The sequence below is a fragment of the Monodon monoceros genome, unplaced genomic scaffold (assembly GCF_005190385.1).
Source record: "Monodon monoceros isolate NGI ecotype Baffin Bay Population unplaced genomic scaffold, NGI_Narwhal_1 Super_Scaffold_10, whole genome shotgun sequence".
Taxonomy (NCBI): Eukaryota; Metazoa; Chordata; class Mammalia; order Artiodactyla; family Monodontidae; genus Monodon; species Monodon monoceros.
This window is the reverse complement of record NW_021703766.1, coordinates 5,465,678-5,483,489: the sequence shown is the minus strand read 5'-3', so window position 1 is coordinate 5,483,489 and position 17,812 is coordinate 5,465,678. Positions and strand designations below refer to the sequence as shown.

The 17,812-nt window shown below is 42.9% G+C and overlaps 1 protein-coding gene across 1 annotated transcript in view; it reads left to right on the top strand.

The window, feature by feature from the left end:
- The window catches only part of CDH13 (cadherin 13), a 1,013,556-nt gene that overhangs the window by 453,391 nt on the left and 542,353 nt on the right, over positions 1 to 17,812 (top strand). The window contains exon 4 of the mRNA XM_029206203.1: positions 869 to 985. Coding sequence (XP_029062036.1) covers positions 869 to 985 — 117 coding nt within the window. The remainder of the gene's footprint in view (positions 1 to 868; positions 986 to 17,812) is intronic.

Here is a 17,812-nt window from a genome sequence, read left to right as displayed (position 1 = left end):
CTCTTTAAGTCCTCTGATTGGGTCAAGGAGAAAGTCTCAGTTCAGTGCTAACAACCCTTTAACACCCCTCTAGCCTTTTCTTATCTCCCTTTCAAAAAGAGGAAACTTTCCACCCACCTAAGTCCAGCTCAAATTTAATAACATCATTGATCTCATTGTTTATTTTTATGTTTTCGTACTTTTTATGAGAAGCCGTACTGGTACTATATTTAAAATAATGACACAAAGTTTCCCTTTTTGCATCCATTTATTCAATTAAAAAGGTGAATTACAGATGAGACAGAAATTCTCACAGTGTTGTTCCAATGATTGCAGTTTGGGACATACTGCGTGGGGAGTGAGTTCCGGTAGTGGACCCACTAATAATAGCAAACAGACTTTGACAGAACATTGACTAAGAGTCTCCATAATGCCTGACATTATGGAACATTGTGTTTGGAATGCTGTGATTACCCCTCATCCCTATTCATTTGTGATTGTGAGGACCTTGCATTTGGCCGTGAGGAGAGTCACACTTGTACCCAGCGAGTTCTGTGGGTTAGTGACCAGCCAAGTAATCTCCTCACTTGACAGATTAAGAATGGAATACACAAGCATGGAAGGATGTATAAATCAAGACTGACACTGTGAATAGAATGATTCAGAAGATGGGATTAAACAGCTTAATGATAGTCATTGTGAATCACAATGTCAGCTTTAGTATAATTCTAATGATGTACTTGCTAACGCTAATGAGGTTTGATAGAATAAAATTAACAATGTCCAAACAGCTGTATGCTTTCACAACAAAGGAGCCATATCTCAGAGCAGACTGATACATCTTCTCCGTGGGGGATTTTAGTCAATTGATTTGTTTTTTCTCTTTTAGGATATATTTAAATTTGAAAGAACTTCTCCTGTCCCAAGACAAAAGAGGTCCATTGTGGTATCTCCCATTTTAATTCCAGAGAATCAGAGACAACCTTTCCCAAGAGATGTTGGCAAGGTAAGTCAGACAAAAGAAAACCGCTAAAGCATGCTTTTATTGTGAGATGAGCATACACGAGACAAGCTGACTCCGACTGGCTTGGCGACCAGCAGGAATTGGCCTCAGGTCCTCTGTGGTAAGAGGCCAAACTTTTTTTGCCAAGAAAAGAATGTCAAAGGTCATGAAAAAGGGAATTTACAAAAAACACAACACCACCTTTGTCATGATTTTGAGATCTACATGGTAGATAATGATGTAAGAGTTGTGACATGAGGATGTCTTTGGTTAAGAAATAGACTCACCGCTTTTGTAGATGATGCCCAGGCCATCAGCCAGTTAAGTCCCCTTAGTATACCAGGATGATGTATGTGTCCTTTTATTTAGATCCTAGTTTTCAAATGTGTAGGTCCAGGAGCACCATTGGGTCAGCTCTCTAAAAGCAAAAGTAGATCAAAGGAACTAAACCATACTAACCAGATCCAGAAAGCACTGTCACATGAATCAGAGAAACAACTTTTCCAGGAAGAAATAGTCACTGTTAAATAGGCAGAAATACTGATGTTGCCTGGTCAGCACATCCTCTCCCCATAGGAAAGCCGACATGGAGAATTGAATTTTCACCAGTTCATATTTTTCAATGATCTCGGAATTTGAGCAATGGTGGTTAGTTGAGCGGATGATCTGAATGGCTGGTGCTATTGGATTGTTTATCTATTCATTGAATCAATAAGGAGCACCTGTTATATGCCAGACTGCAAGATTGAGATCGGTTTAGTGGAGGTGTGGACAAGCATCCAAGCCCCTGTTGTTACAGAGCTTGTGTTCTAGTGGGGAGATAGATTTTTTCAATGAGTAAATAAATGAGAAAACTCCAGAGGATAACAAATGCTGTGAGTAACAGACACGGGGTGATGTGAAGAAGAGTAAATGGCAGGACCAGGGTGAAGAGGGAGGAGGGAATCTCGGCACAAATGACCGGGAGCAGCTGGGTCGTGTCCCTGACGTTTGAGTGGGGGCGGGAAGAATGAGAAAGGGATAGCCAAGGGGAGGTCGGGAAAACCATATTCTTGGCAGAGGACAGTGGTACAGCTGACGTGCCCTGACCCTTTGGACAGCCCTAGCCTCTGTCATCGCCTTTGTGTAGGTTTCCCTGAAGCCAAGGACAGCACTCGCCAAGGGGCCAGAGTCCTCAAGTCTGCAAGACTCTGCCCCCAGACAGTTTGAGACACAAGTTGCACCCTTGTTCTGCAGGCCTCCTTCATGTACGCTTGGTGTTTTCAGCCCTCACTGTGCATCAGAATCACCTGGGGCAGTTAAAATACAGATGCCAGTCTCCACCCTCAGAAATTGACTCAGTTGGTCAGGGGGTGAAGACCAAGCACCAGCATTTTTTAAGAGATCCCAGGTGATTCTGATGCACACTCACGTTTAAGGAGGTCTGAGCTAAAATACTTTATCCTCCCCTGCCTACCACTAAACTACAGTACTTTCAGTATTAGAATTTCAATTCTATTAATTAGTTTACAACAAGGGTGTATTATCACATCTCACTTGCCTGGAAATTTGGTTGTCCTGGTGTAATTATTATGAGCACCACCTTTCCCCTTAAACTTGTCCAGCTTTGGACAGTAAGTTATGTAGTCATCCTAAAGCTTCCTCAGCCCCATACATTTGTCCCCCCTCAGTATATTTAGAGAGTTTTCACAAGGCTCTTTCCTTGAGATACATAATGGATCAATAAGTATGCAGCTAACTAAGGACATTCTTCTGCATGGTTTCTTACTTGTTACAGCCTCAGAACACAATTTGTTTTTCAGGCTGAAGACTTCTCTCTCCTTAGCCCCTATGTACTGCCCACCTGGGTTCAACCCTGGGTTTCAACCTGGGTTCTCTACAAACAGCAGCTTTTCTAAGTGCAGTAGTGTACTAACATCATAATGGTGTGAGAGCCTCCCAAACCTCCCGGTGGCTTTTACAGAATAACTGCACTGCCTTTCAAGAATTATGTGTTTGTCCATGCTTCTTAGGCCTTTGAAGGAACATATTTCCCTCTTTGTCTCTGCTTGTTTTTATTCATTCCCCTTATTCTTCTCTTTATATCTTATATCATATCCTAATCAACTCTGCCTGTAGCTGACAAGCAAGGCTCTGTCGAGCTGTGAGAAGATATAGGAGTCTTCACTGAGTGCTGGGGAGGCTGGGAGAAGGGAAAAGAGACCCAGGAGGCAGGGCTTTGGCCTCCACACGTCACCACTCCCATCCACCCAAACTCTACGAATCAGGCAGCTCTAATCATATAAATATTACATATCAGATTTCAGTGTAGAATGTCATTTGAAGAAGAGATTCTGTGGGCATAAAGACAGTTGTCTTACTTTGGGTTCCCTGAGACAAGAATTCAAATGTAGGTAATTTCTATACCAGTAATACTGGTAAGGGAGTGAAGGAGTGACGCAGGAAAGGGGAAGCAGCCAGTTGAGAGGCCTGTTTACCACTGTGGGTGACTGGATTGTAATCCCACGGAGAAAGGCTAGAAAATGGTGTAAGACACACTCTCAGGGTTATCCTGTCCACGGAGGAGGGAGCTGGGGTATTTATATACCAGCCCTATCCGTCTGGTTGAGGGCTGCTCCCGGAAGTCTAAACTCCCCAGCACATCCATCATGCCCTGTGTTCTGTGCACAGGCACGACGGCCTTCTGAGGCTTGCGGGAGAGCCTTTAGGCATCGTGGCAGCTGGTGTGCACTGAAAAGGTGAGGTGCAACGGACTGGGACTGGGCACTGATGAATTCTGCTCTATCACTAAACTTGATATAAACGCTGTTGCTTTGCAGGCCAGATTTTTTCTCTTTGTCTCATCTCCTGCTCCCAACTCGTTTCCTCAACTAACTTTCTTACGCCTCGTGCCTTTGAAGCCACTGCACTTGCCTCTCTCCAATAATAAGTACTTGTTTCATCCCAGGAGGGAAAACCTCTGAAATTTAACCCAATTCATATCAATAAGTATATATGCAGCCTCTGCTATTTACAAGGCACTGTGCAAGGGGCTGCTGATTTAATGGCAAAGGAAACAGAGGCCTTGATCTCACAGGATTAGAGAAGAGTAGAAAAAATCATCACAAATTCTTTATTTGTCACAGTAAAGTGTAAGCACTTTTCACCTATTATGTTGAATTTTCATAATAACAACCCCCCGAGGACCATCTTCCAAGGTGCCAAATGAGGGTAATGAGACTCAGAGGGACGGTGTAACCTGTCCGAAATCACACACTTAACTGCAGAGGCACGCTTTGTGCCACCTCTTTGAGATTTCACAGTCTGCACTCTTAACCAGTAGGCTCAGGGCTACTGAGTGCAACCTGAGAATTCTCTTGCATGGAGTGAAATGTCCTTGCTGGAAATTACTTTTTTAAAATATCATTAAAACTAAGTTTAATTCCTTGAAATGTGCCAAGAAATAAGATGGTTAGGGGGTGGATCAATGGATAGATATATGACAAAGCAAGCAGAGCAGAATGTTAATGGTGGAATCTAGGTGATGAGCACAGTTGATCACTGTGAACTTCTTTCAACTTTCCTACGCGTTTGGAAATTTCATAATACAATGTTGGGAAAAATTAAGTTTAAGTATAAAATTATTATAAAAGGCAGAAGAGCTGGCATGTTGGCAGGAAAGTACTTTGGTCTTACAATTCAGGATGGTGAATGGAGACCAAGTATTTGTCTCTTTATTTTCTTTTTTGTCATATTTTATCACAATCTGAATTTCTTTAAAGAATGAGGACCCGTATACTAAAGGGTAGCGATATCAAAAGCAAGGTGCTGCAGCGAATTCGCCCCCGTGGGAGGTTTTTCACAGTTGAAGGCCATGCCATGTAGAATTGCATATTCACTAAAAAGCTATGCAGGCAGCTCTAGGTATTAGGCGAAGTTTTGATATACGAATATTTTATCTATCTGCAAAATAATTAATTGGTAAGTAGCTAAATTATTAGAATTTGGGGGCTGGTTTTCCATCATATCTCTCAGTGTTTCTGAAAAAAGGGTAAAACACCCAGCTGTGAACACATTTCCTCAAACCTGTGATTTCCTTCCCATTTTTGAATTCTAGACAGCAGGGAGGATCTGGGAGTATGTGCCCTGGAGAGAAATGTGTAGTTCCCAACATAACCTTTTTTTTTTTTCATCCTCCCCCTTCAGTGTATGACTATTTCAAAATTTGGGCCATAAATAATTTCTCAGTTTTACCAATTTTCACTGATAAATATTTGATTGCGTCTATAGAGATTTTTGAGGTGATTGAGAGCAAGGGACTTGAAATCTGTGAGGCAGCAAGGAGGTCTTTTGGAGATGTATTTTATTCTGTTTTATATTAAGTTTGAAAGACAAGTCATTTATGAAGTGCTTGTTAGAGATTCTATTTTCATCACAAACCCTTTTCATCAAAACCAATGAAAGTACATTTTACTGAAATTCCTTTTTTTATATCCCCTATAAATTGGTAGAATGAGCCTTTAGAAGGACATATTTAACCCAGGATGGAAGAAATACGTAATGGGACCATGTACTCTTTGTAAAGGGAATCAACAGAAATCATTAGACCAAATCATGAAAACCACTCAACCAGGACTCTACTTTGATTGTGTCATGAATGTAAGTCACACCTGAGGACAATTTATGGCAGGTCCTAAATATTTCTCAGGGTTCTGGATGTATACCATGGTTAGAGGTCTCCCCACATCCAAGAACTCTGTATCTCCCCTTTATGCGCACCTATGCAAACAGGTGCTAAGGAGCCTCATGGCCTTGGGATTAAATTTGCTTTACTCCATTTAACGGTCCTTTGCAACACTTTGCGAACCCATGGGTGCCAAGCTGCGTCCCCAGAAGCTGGACCAGAAAGCTGATACTAAATGCATCCCCATCGAGCACTACTCCATCTCACCTTTCTACCGAAATGTAGACTTAGGGTACCTTGCCCCATTCTGTTGCCTGATTTATTTCATATAATCATCCTCAGCCTTTTAAAATCCATTTTTTCACACCTTTTATTCAAGTCTAACTACATGCCTCTTCTCAAAAACGTGTATCTGTTTCATTTCCCCATTTTCAAACAAGTAGCAGCTTTATTCAGTGACTAAAAGTTACCATTGGTTATTGTATAGGAGAGAAATTTGAATATAGGTGATCTAAGATGTCCAGAAGCTTAGTGCTCAAAATTTTCTTGGTGAGATGACCAGGAGAATTTATTTCTACATTCAGCAACCCTAGTTGTACATATGCATTTCATATTTCCATGACTCTGAACTCTTCCCTCTTTCTGGGACACGCCCTCTTCATCCCCACTCCATAGGGCCACCCCATTTACATTCTAAGGTTGTACATCCAATGGCACATTTGCATCACTGAAGAAAGTTCCACGTCTACTCTGTCCAGCATGGCAGCCTCTAACCACGTGTGGCTGTTGAGCTCTTGAAATGTAGTGAGTGTGATTGAGGAACTGGATTTTTGCACTTTATTAAATTTTAACTAATTTTAATTTAAACTTAAAAACTACTGCTTGATCCAGTTACTGGAACAACTTGCATGTGAATCTGACTTTTCAACTGTAAATTTTTTTTAATTGAAGTATAGTTGATTTACAATATAGTTAGTTTCAGGGGAACAGCCAAGTGATTCAGTTATACATCTATATATATTTTTCAGATTATTTTCCATTATGGGTTATTACAAGATATTGAATCTATCTTGTAAATTTTAATCTAAATACAGATTAAATACTTTTGTTGAAAATATAATGTCCAAATTGAGATGTAAGTTAGGATTTTAATGGAATGTATCTCATTAATAATCCTCATGTAGATGTCATGTTGCAATAAAATTATTTTGGATATATTGCTATGATTAAAATTAATCTCATGTTTTTTTGTTTTTTTGTTTTTTACTTTTTTTAATGTAGCTACCAGAAAATTTTAACTTAGTTATATGGCTCGTGTTATATTTCTATTGGGCAATGCTGGGCTAAAGCCTGTATTTAAAAAAATTTTTATTTTATATTGGAGCATAGTTGATTAACAATGTTATGTTAGTTTCAGGTGTATAGCAAAGTGATTCAGTTATACATATACATGTATCTATTCTTTTTCAAATCTTTTCCCATTTAGGTTATTGCAAAATATTGAGCAGCGTTCCCTGTGCTATACAGTAGGTTCTTGTTGGTTTAAGGTTCTGTTTTAAATATAGCAGTCGGTCTCCTCCATGGAATTTTTGTTTGAGCTCCTTTATATATTTGTTTATACCTCTTTGATGACACAACACATTTTGAGCAGCAATATACTTTCTTTTGTATTTTTCTTCCCATTAACTGTAATTTACCAAGGGTAGTGAGTGATCCAGTACAGTGCCTAACACATAATAGGGACTCAAATATTCTTTGACTTGAATTCTAACCAGGTCTATGGCTGGTTGGCTAAGGTATTCACTGGTTACTAATTTAAGTGACCATAGCTGGTTTGTTGTTAGAAAGGAATTAACAGACCATTATATGATCAGTCTGGATATTTCCAGCAAATTTTAATTTTCCACAGTGGCAGTGAGCCTACCAGATAAACTGCTTGGCAGTCAACCATTATGTCAGGTCATATAAGCATCCTTAGCAGATCGTGATAGATTTGATGCTGATGGATTGTGTGTGTGTGTGTGTGTGTGTGTGTGTGTGTGTGTGTAAAGGGGGGGGAGAGAGATGGGGTGGTTAAAAGGGAGGAGGGGAGAGAGAGAAAAAGTAAAAAGAGGCAGAAAGAGAGAGTGAGAAAAGACAGTGACTCTATTTCTGCATTTGCTCATACATGCAATGACATTTTAAATATACTCAAATAAAAAACTCAAAACTTCTATTCACAACTGAGCAGAGTTAATTCTAACTTATTTTGACTAAGTCTAATGAAAGCTTATATTCACCATTAGCAAGTGTTGCCCTCTTTCTGCAAAGTTTAATTAATGATAAAACATAATTGAGTTGTTTTGGTTCTTTGCCAAATACATATATATGCAAAAATGCCCTCCATGATATACATCCAGCGAATAAAGGCATCTTAGCCTATAGAGGAAGCAATATTTTTAGCCCTGAGTTTATCACCCTGCAGTTCTCAATGTGAAAGTTTCCTAGGGCTTTATTGTTTTGTACTTTTGGCCTCAGACCGAACTTATGTTTAATTATTCGAGAACGTTAAAGGATCTGGCATTTCAGCTTGAGTTAGCACCCTAGAAGTGGGAGAATTGAGGAATTTTCAAGTTCTGCTAGCCTTCCACATCAAATGAGTATCAGGATCTAAGCCAAACATGGCTCTCGTTGTTGTCCTGTGCAGGTCTTATAACAACCCTATACGGTACTACACCCATTTCTCAGGTGGGGAAGTCGAAATTGAGAGAAGTTAAGTAACTTGCCCAAGGTAACACAGGTAGAAGAGTGGCAGTACTGAACCCTAGGACTCTTCAGTGATTTCTGCACCGTAACATAGGCGAATGTTTAGCTTCCGTGGGGCTTTGCTGTTTGCATAGCACGCTCACGTGCAGAAACCACACGTACCCTGAGCAACCAATCTTATGTCCCTGTTGTACCATTGAGGAAACTGAGGCCAAGCACCGTGCAAGACTTGTAGTCTACTTGTGGTACAGACTGCGTCATGTAAGTTGAGTTCCTGTAGCATTGCCATCTACCATGTACTAGGGTTCTGGATGGATTTCAAAATAGCACATGGCATGGGTTAAGGAATAGGCTGTTTGGAGGCAGAGGAAAGGACACATACGAGCCAGGGGTCAGCCAAAGATGAGAAGCACTGCTCCCCATTCCCCAGCATCCTGCAGAGAGAGGTGCTAGGGCCTGTGCAGACAGCTGAGCACGCTGGATAGGTTTGCCAGAGAAGACACTCTGCTCCCATGGTTCTCCCTTCTTAGCTGGCCAGTGGACAGGTAATCAGACTTCTGAGGGTATCTGGCAGCCTGAGTGCAGGTACCCAGGTTTATAGGAGTCATCTGAGATTCCAGATGTCCAAAGCCAGATGCCTGGGGCAGTGGTATACTAGTAAACTGGCTCCTGGGGACAAGGGGAGCCCTGATTTGTAGGGTTTGATGCTCTCTCTGGTGTAAATGCCTCCGCAGTGGCAAATTACAAGCTGCCAACTTGCAAAATTCTTGACTGTTTAACACTTGGCTTTCACGAAGCAGTAGGAGCTGGCTCCAGCATACCAGTGACCTTGGGCCCGTAGAATGTGACCCTGGATAGGGTCAGGATACACTGACCCCATGTGGAGTAGTGCTCGAGTGGAACCTCCAGTTGGGGAAGTGGCTTACCCAATTAGCCACCCATCCCAGGCTTTAGCTTGTTGCTTGTCCAGAGTGGGCACCAGGGTCGTTTCTGGACAGCTTTGCTCCTTGAAGTGCACGAAGCAACTTGTGTAAGGTCCCACAGCCAGTGCAGAGTAGACGCAGACGTTGAGCCTGTGCTCTTTGAGCTCCTCCACGCCTCTCCTCCTTTGCACAAAAATTCCCTGAGTCAGTTTCCCGAGGCTGACAAATTCTGTGACAGCTGTCCCAATTCTACCTGGAAAATGAGAAAGGGAGAGATAAAATTCTCTGTGAAGTGTGGAGAAATGAGGGTTAACCGCACAAATGTTTATGTGATGTGTGTGTTTGCACACTGAGTCGAGGCCAGAGGTCATGTCTTAGCTTAAAGAGTAGACCACGTGTTGACAAGCAGAAAACGGCTCTCTTTGCTGTAAAGAAAGCTACTTTCTCCCTTCAGACCACGTGTTTTTGGTCAGTATCTCTGCTGACAGCCCTGTTCAAAGGGAGCCACAAGGAACAGAGTGAAAGCAGAAAAGGCCAACTTTGGTGTAATTTAGAGATGTCACTGCTCGTTTTTCTCAGCCCCAAGACTACAGCTGACTCAGTCAACAAGGGCTGAGAAGGAGCAGGGCCTGGGGCGCCATGGGGAATGGATTGGACCTTTTGTGGTCAGACCTCCAGTTCCAGCTGGGCAGAAGATCGAGGCAGAAATGGATGGAGACAGAAACAGGACAATAGATGGTTTTCTGCAGCGGGCGACGGATGAATGAAAAACCCACATTTATTTCCTGTTCTAGCTTGAAACTCGCCCTCACTTCCAAATGGAGTTACAGGGGAGAGACTTCACTGTGGAGCTGGGTCCCTGGGCACAGTGCCTTCCAGGCACCTGGGCTTGGCCTGCCTCTGTAAGCAGTAGTGGGGGAGCTGGTGGATACAAGACCCTTTGTTGCAAGTTTAAACATTCCCATCTGTGGGTGTTTCCTCTTGTCTTGGGTGATTTGGATCATGACATGAAGAAAAGCCTCAGTTAAGGCCTCTTGGGCGGGGAGATATTCTCCCTATACTGAAAAATTGGGCCTCACTGATTCATTCATTCACTTATTCATTCAGAAATATTTATCAAACAACTATGTGCCTGGCATTGCACTGGCTACTGCCCATAGATTCCCCCTCAAAGAACATCCATTCCAGGGGAGACACAGACCTGTAAACAGGCAGATAAGCACCGTGATAGAGAGCTCTGGAGCGTGGAGATGTTAAGAAGACAGAAGAAGTAATTCCCAAGAGGATTCCTGACTGTTGTGTACCAGTAGGCAAGGAGGTGGAAAGAAAGAATCTTCCAGGCAGTGGGAAAAGCATGATCCAATGTCTAGAGGCAAGAGAGAGGCTGGTGTGTCTGGAGAGCTTAGAATAACTGAATATGGCTGTGAGGCAAGGACAACTATTCTGGGAATAGCTAGGGAAGCTAGGATCCATGCATGACCCAATCCTGTGACTCAGAAAAATGGAATGAGACAGAAGTTGTCCTTGCCTCACAGCAGCTCCGTAGTGTGCTGAGGAAAGCCACCTGGATGTTGGGTATAGCTATGGGTCGGTAGACCTTTTGTGAAAGTAAAGGAATTATTTTATCCCCCTCAACAAAGTTTCAACTTGAGTGAGGCTGCTGTGCTGCCCTTCTTTGAAATAAGAGATCAGCTCTCCCAGAGGAAACAGATGGACCTGCATGTTCATAGAGGTGGACATGCAGACTGGAAGGAAGATCTTTCTTTCAGAGAATGGATTCATTTTGCACCAGCAACAGGCTTGAGGGGACAGCAGACTCTCAGAAGTCCCTTCCCTGTGTCTTCCCAAGTTTGAACACAAATCCTGCCTGATCCATGCCTAGGGATTTTAGTTTAGTCCTTCTTTGCCGCGGATTTAAAAGCTTTTCTTTTTTTCCTGGCAGCTCAGAAATGCATAACAACTGTGTTCACTGTTGACCTTCTAGCCTCAGGTTCATTCCAAATACATTTCTTAGTAATTTCTTCTTCGAATGCTGATGTTTGGCCATGCATTAATATACACAATTCACAGGCTCTGTGTTGCTCAATTTTTAGGTTATTTATTTGACAACTTGAAATTCCTTACAAGTGGTGCTTTCATTTTGTTCCTTGCGTCTGGAAATCATTCCTAACGTACCATAGAATAAATCTGTCTTATCCATTTCTTAGTAACTTTTTCCCCTTATTATAAGAATAATAGATGTTCGTGTAAAAACTTTAAAGAAAAAACACATATTTAACAGTAGAAAAATCTCCCCAGTTCCCCTACTTGAGAAAACCACTGTTGACATCCCAGGACAGTGCCCCTCAGTCTTTGAAGTACATGCAGATTTGTGAAAACACAGATTCCTGGCCTCATCCCCAAGGTTTGGTCTCCATAAGTCTGGCGTAGCGCCTGAGAGTCCCCGTTCTAAGCAGCGCCCGCGGTTCTGATGACCCTCCCGGTTCTGGGGCCTACACTTGGGGAAGCTCTATCCTAAACATACACTATCCACACATGACCATCTGGTACTCAGTGATTTTTTTCACTCACTGGTGTCTCAGAAACATCTTTCAGTCCTCAGATGTCTTTCTTCAGCATCGTGTGGAAAGGCTGTGTGGTATGGCGTGCTACTGCTCAGCCATCCTTGAGTTCCAGGGGTTCTTAATGTGGGCTCTACAGGCCTCGAAGGGGTCCATGGATAGATCAGTTCCCTTTGTAATCTAATTTTTTAATTTTTTGCTCCTAAAATATTTTTCTGAGAAGGATGCCACATGATTTACCAACTGCCAGAGGAGTCCATGACACAAAAATGGTTAAAAACCTCTTATGCTGTCCCCAATGGATGGCATTCAGTTGTTTCCCTCCACTAGCTCCCAGCTGTAAATCACATTGCTGTGGCCGTCACTATTTGTAAATCTTTGCCTGAATATATATGTATTAGGCATGTATATGTGTATATATGTGTATACATATGTTATATATATTAACAATGGTTACCTTGCATGAAACTTCAGACTGTACACAAACAGTCAAAGCTGGTCTTAACAGCATATTTCAGGAAAGCAGCAAGTTGACTCTCTCCTACATGGGATAGGCTTAAGTCCACTGTGTCCCTGTTCTAGTAAGTTTTTTGTCCATTTCTACTTCAGCTCTGCTTCCTTCTGGCACCACCAGCTTCCCCTCCCCACCCATCCCACAACCCTTAGGTCTAGAAGATCTTTCTTCTTCTTATGCTGTGCAGCTGTCATCTGGGGCAATATATCCTCAGCCCTGTTGAGGATTGAAAAATACAGCTAATTGGATATATGCATTCCATACATTCTTGGGAATGTGAAAGAACACTCCTGAAGCCTCTAGTTCCACCTGTGGTCCCTCCAACATTAAAAACGGCCTCATTTGTGTTGTCTCCTTTCTACCTGAGCAGGGCACTGTTTCTTGGGGTCCTAAACTTTTGACACCAAGTCAAAGAATTTTCTAACTAAGTCTCTTTTTTTCTTTGCTAATCAAGATGTCATTAAGAAATATCAGACATTAGTTGAGAAACCCTGGTTTCTCAATACTGTGCTGGGGAGAATTCCTTCATCCATCTGAGCTGCTCTTCCTTAGGTGGACATGGCAGTAATACTAATACTGATACTAATACTAGTAGATTCATCTGTGGTTAAGCTCCATGGACACAACTTGGTTACTGCTTCTTTGTACTAAAGTGTCCTACCTCTTCCTGATGTTTGACAGTGGTGGCATCCAAGTGCGATCTTCTCTTCTCAGTTGGGACCCTGAAAGCCTACCTTCTTCTCTTGTCTCTGAGAAGTATTTCTGTGTAGCCATCCTGCAAAAATTCTTAAGACATTAACATGATAAAAAATGACTGAAGAATACCTCATGATTTTGTTTCTTCTCACTGTTTCTGTCTCCTGGGAGTGGAATGACCCAAGGCTTATAGTACCAAGGACCCCTAGCAGCACATGTTCCCCAGATAAAGGAAGACTTGCTACATGGTAAATGACCAGGAGTCCTGGCCCACTCATGTACGATTGTTGAATAGACATTTTGCACTGTTCAGTGAACCACTGAGTATGTGAAGTGTTCCCTCGTCCCCTTCCTAAGTCAGAGGAGTCCTCCTAGAAGCTCTTGCTGCTCTTTGGTTGTGTTTATATTTATTGATATTTTAATTATATCCCTTTCTCAATTCAGAGGGATCATAGAATATTAGAGCTGGGAGGAACCCTGGAGATGGCCTGGTCCAAACACCTCACTTAAAAGATAAGACGGGGGCTCCCCTGGTGGCGCAGTGGTTGAGAGTCCGCCTGCCGATGCAGGGGACGCGGGTTCGTGCCCCGGTCGGGGAGGATCCCACGTGCCGCGGAGCGGCTGGGCCCGTGAGCCATGGCCGCTGAGCCTGCGCGTCCGGAGCCTGTGCTCCGCAACGGGAGAGGCCGCCGCAGTGAGAGGCCCGCGTACCGCAAAAAAAAAAAAAAAAGATCAGACGGGAAGTGATTTGCGCAGCATCAGCAGGCGGGCAAGGTCCTGCCCCTCCCTCTGGTGCCCTCTGCCTGCGCCTGATCTTGTGAACCTTCATTGTCCTGAGAATGAAGGTCTTTAGGCTCCCACAAGCGCACCATGATGGATGGTCAGGTGTTCACAATCTCTAGGATTGTTGGTGAGACTGATCCCTTATCTTTTCATTGCTCTTATCAGCATTCTTAGAGAGTGGTCCAACCTTAAGAACTCAGCTGATGGCCCCAAGTGTCTTTTCAGGGTCAGTGCACACTGCAGGACCATCTCAGCCTTTGAAGGGAAAGAGCTTCCTGAGGAGCTCCAGAAGTGGGAATATAGCAATACAAGATTCCACCTGTTTAGCACCCTGCTCTGTCTGAGAAGAGCCACTTACATTACCCACACAGGATAATTTGGAAAGCATAATTTCTACATTGGTTGTTTGCCCATGTTGTTCCCATTTTGTCCTCAGCATCGAGCGTATGTCTGACACAGACTGAGCTTTCAGTCAATATTTGTTTAATGAATGAATGAATGGTCAGAAAGGGCCAACTCCAGTGGTCTCCCCACAATGGGTTAACAGTAAATGAAGGACTCCCCTTTACCTCTGCCTACAGGTACTTACATATTCTTTTATATGCAGAAAAATAATGCTGTTAAGTTTAGGATTAATAAAAATAATTTTTCTTTATCATATCAGTTAATAAATGGGTAAAATGATGAATTTGGTAGAAGAAAGGAGACATTTGGGGAAAGATTCAGAAATTTAAATGTAATATATGAGTATGTATTTATACACATATTAAATAATTCATATTATGTAACATGTAAAGTACATTTTGTGTTGTGAGGTGACTCTTACTGTATTTAGTTTTGTGTAGAGAATGGTTCCTTGTAGGTAAATATTATAGGTAACCAAAACAAAAATGTGTTAAAAAGCGAACCAGTGCTTCCCTGGTGGCACAGCGGTTGAGAGTCCGCCTGCCGATGCAGGGGACACGGGTTCGTGCCCCGGTCCGGGAAGATCCCACATGCCGCGGAGCAGCTGGGCCCGTGAGCCATGGCCGCTGAGCCTGTGTGTCCGGAGCCTGTGCTCCACAACGGGAGAGGCCACAACAGTGAGAGGCCCGCGTACCGCAAAACAAAAACAAAAACAAAACAAAAAAGTGAACCACTCGGATGCCAATATATTTTTGTAATGTTTCATACAGTAGTTCCCTGTCTTAAGCAAACTGAGGTTAACATACTCATTTTTATTACTGGAAGGGTGGCATTTATCAGCATGGCTATCCAAACCATGGGAATAGCCATGGGCAATTCTGGGAATAGCTAGGCAAGCTAGGATCCATGCATGGGAAGGTAGGATCCATGCATGACCCAGTCCTGTGACTCAAAAAACGGAATGAGACAGACTCGCATTTGGTTTCTGTTCTGTTGGTGACTAGCTGCTTGACTCTTAGACAGTGACTTAAACCATCTGAGTTCTGTGTCTTATATGAGACAACGCTGGTAGCACCTTCCATCCACGTTTGGGGAAGGATAAAATGAAATCACCTGTTTGATCATGGTAAGCATACGGCAAGTGCTTGGCCAGCGCGTCCCTCCTTTCTTTGTCTCCCTTCCTGGCCAAAATCAGCCTATAGAGGTGTTGAGTCGCCGTGAAGATTTCTTCGATGAGGAAGTGAGATAGGCGTTTACTTATTTGGATGTTGAAGGTGTCTTTTTTTCCTGTAGTTGATACCTTTCTGAAGAGTCAAAGTTACCATATAAGTGAACATGATTTAATCAACATGATACTTTATTTATAAATGATGCTAACTTGATTAAGCCTTGTCCAGGCAGAATACTTTTAAAAATTAAGGCAGTAGTGTAGTCCAGCTGTCTGCCATTTTCTGTGTTGTAGTTGAGGAGACGGGGACATATGATCAGCAATAAATGCCAATGTAGGCACCCTGAGATCTTGGCCTGGAACATCATAGACACATCATAATTTTTTGACTGAATAAATATCTATTTCCTGCAGTTGTTACATCACTTATACTGTACCTAGATCCTGCCAGAGAAAAAATAAAAGGCGAAAAGAGAGACACCCAGACCATCGATTTGTCTGTCTTTTCCCTGCTCAGGCTAGATTTCCCGAAAACACCACACAAGATTCCAGCTGTCAGAATGAGTTCGTTACCTGTGAGCAGAAGGCTCCATCCACCCAGGTGTCTGTTTCAAGAGCAGCATCCTCTTTTGCAAAATGTTGGCAGAAATGGCCTTCTCTCCTGATAAACAGCAGCTACAGAGCCCGCTTCTCCTGGGCCCCGCAGGGTAGGTCAGTGGAGACGTAGGAGGCCCCACATTGCCTGGAGAACAGTGCAGCATGATTCCACTCCACTTTGGCATCACGAGGTTTGCAGTACAGATGGCCCGGCTGCCAACGGAGTTGCCATGGGTGGTGCTCCTTGCCCTTGCTGATATAAGCACGGGGGTATTATATTCAATTTTTGGTCTCCGTCCATATGCTGCTCCTCCAGTTTATTTGTCCACGTGAAGGGAGATGGAGCACAAAGCAGTAGGACATCCAATTCTGCTTTAATTACAGTGATAAGCTGTTTGTCGGGGCGCCACAAGCTGCAGTGCTGCCTCGTTCCCTGACAAACTCAGAGCAAGGTTGACGCCGACCCCGCTGTGGGCCACCGATCGCTGGTGTCAGCAGCGACAGCATCTGGTTTGATATTTACTGTTTGAAACCCAACAGTTATGACTCTGCCGTGCCAAGCTTCATGAAAAGGAGAGAGTCACTATCAGAGAGCGTATGTCATTCTGAAGACCGAGGCTTTCGAACGGAGTCACAGGTGCTGGGAGCATTCCTGGCATGTCATGGGCGATGTTGTCATTATGAGCAGCAACAATGCAGTCATTATTTCTGAGCTGGTTTAATTGTTCAACAGACACCGAAGGCCATGTCAACGCAGTTCAGCAAATGGAAATAAACATACCTTCATTCAGGGTCCTGTTGCCTTGCTGCTTTGCACTTGTTTTATTTATTTTTTTCCTGAAGAAATGACTGCGGATTGAAAGAATTATTCCAGATCTCTGATTCACTTTAGACATCGTGCTCTCATTTGAATGCATCTCATTCATTCATTCAATATTTATCGAGTAGTTATTATGCTAGATCTTAGCAACATAGCAGCTGACAGACTGACTTGTGCTCTGCCCTCAAGGCTATTGCTCACATTTCACGGCAGAAGGCCCCTCTTTTAGACAGAGTCATCAGAGAAGGTTCCTCAAAGGACGTGAAATTGAAACTGAGACTTGAAGGATGATAAAAGCCATATTTGTAGCCAATAAAAGAATGTTCCAGGTGGAGGGACAGCATCTGCTGAGGCCCCTATGGTTGTGTAAGAGTGTGTAATAGGAAACTCATCCATTGTGTCTTATGCAATGTAGGGGTTTGTTTATCTCACAGAGCAAGAAGCTTAAATGTAGGCAAAGGCTTTACCTGTGCAGCTATGTCAGAGCCAGCAATTCTGCAGTTCTTTTAGTCTTTCCCTCTGGGTCACAAGATGACTACAGAAGCTCAGCATATCCATCATATCCAAGGTCAAGTCAGGAGTGAGGAGAAGGTTATAAGACAACAATTTGTGTCACTTTTTTTAATAGGGGGAAAAGCAAATGTTTTTCCAGAAACTTCCAGTAGATATCTGCTATATCTCATTGACCAGAATGGTGTTCCATGGGCATCTTGAGTTGCAGGGGCAACTGGAAAAGCAAGAATTAGCTGGGAATACTGGCATTTCAAACAAAATTGGGATCTGGTCATCAAAGAAGAAAGGAGGACATGGATATTTTTTTAAAGTGTTAACGTTCAGAGTATTAAAGATCAGACCAGTAAGGCTGAACACCAGTGATGGAGAGGTGGGATGTTTGAGGCATGGGTAGGAATCACGTTCTACAGAGCCATGGTAAGGCATTACTACCTACATTCAG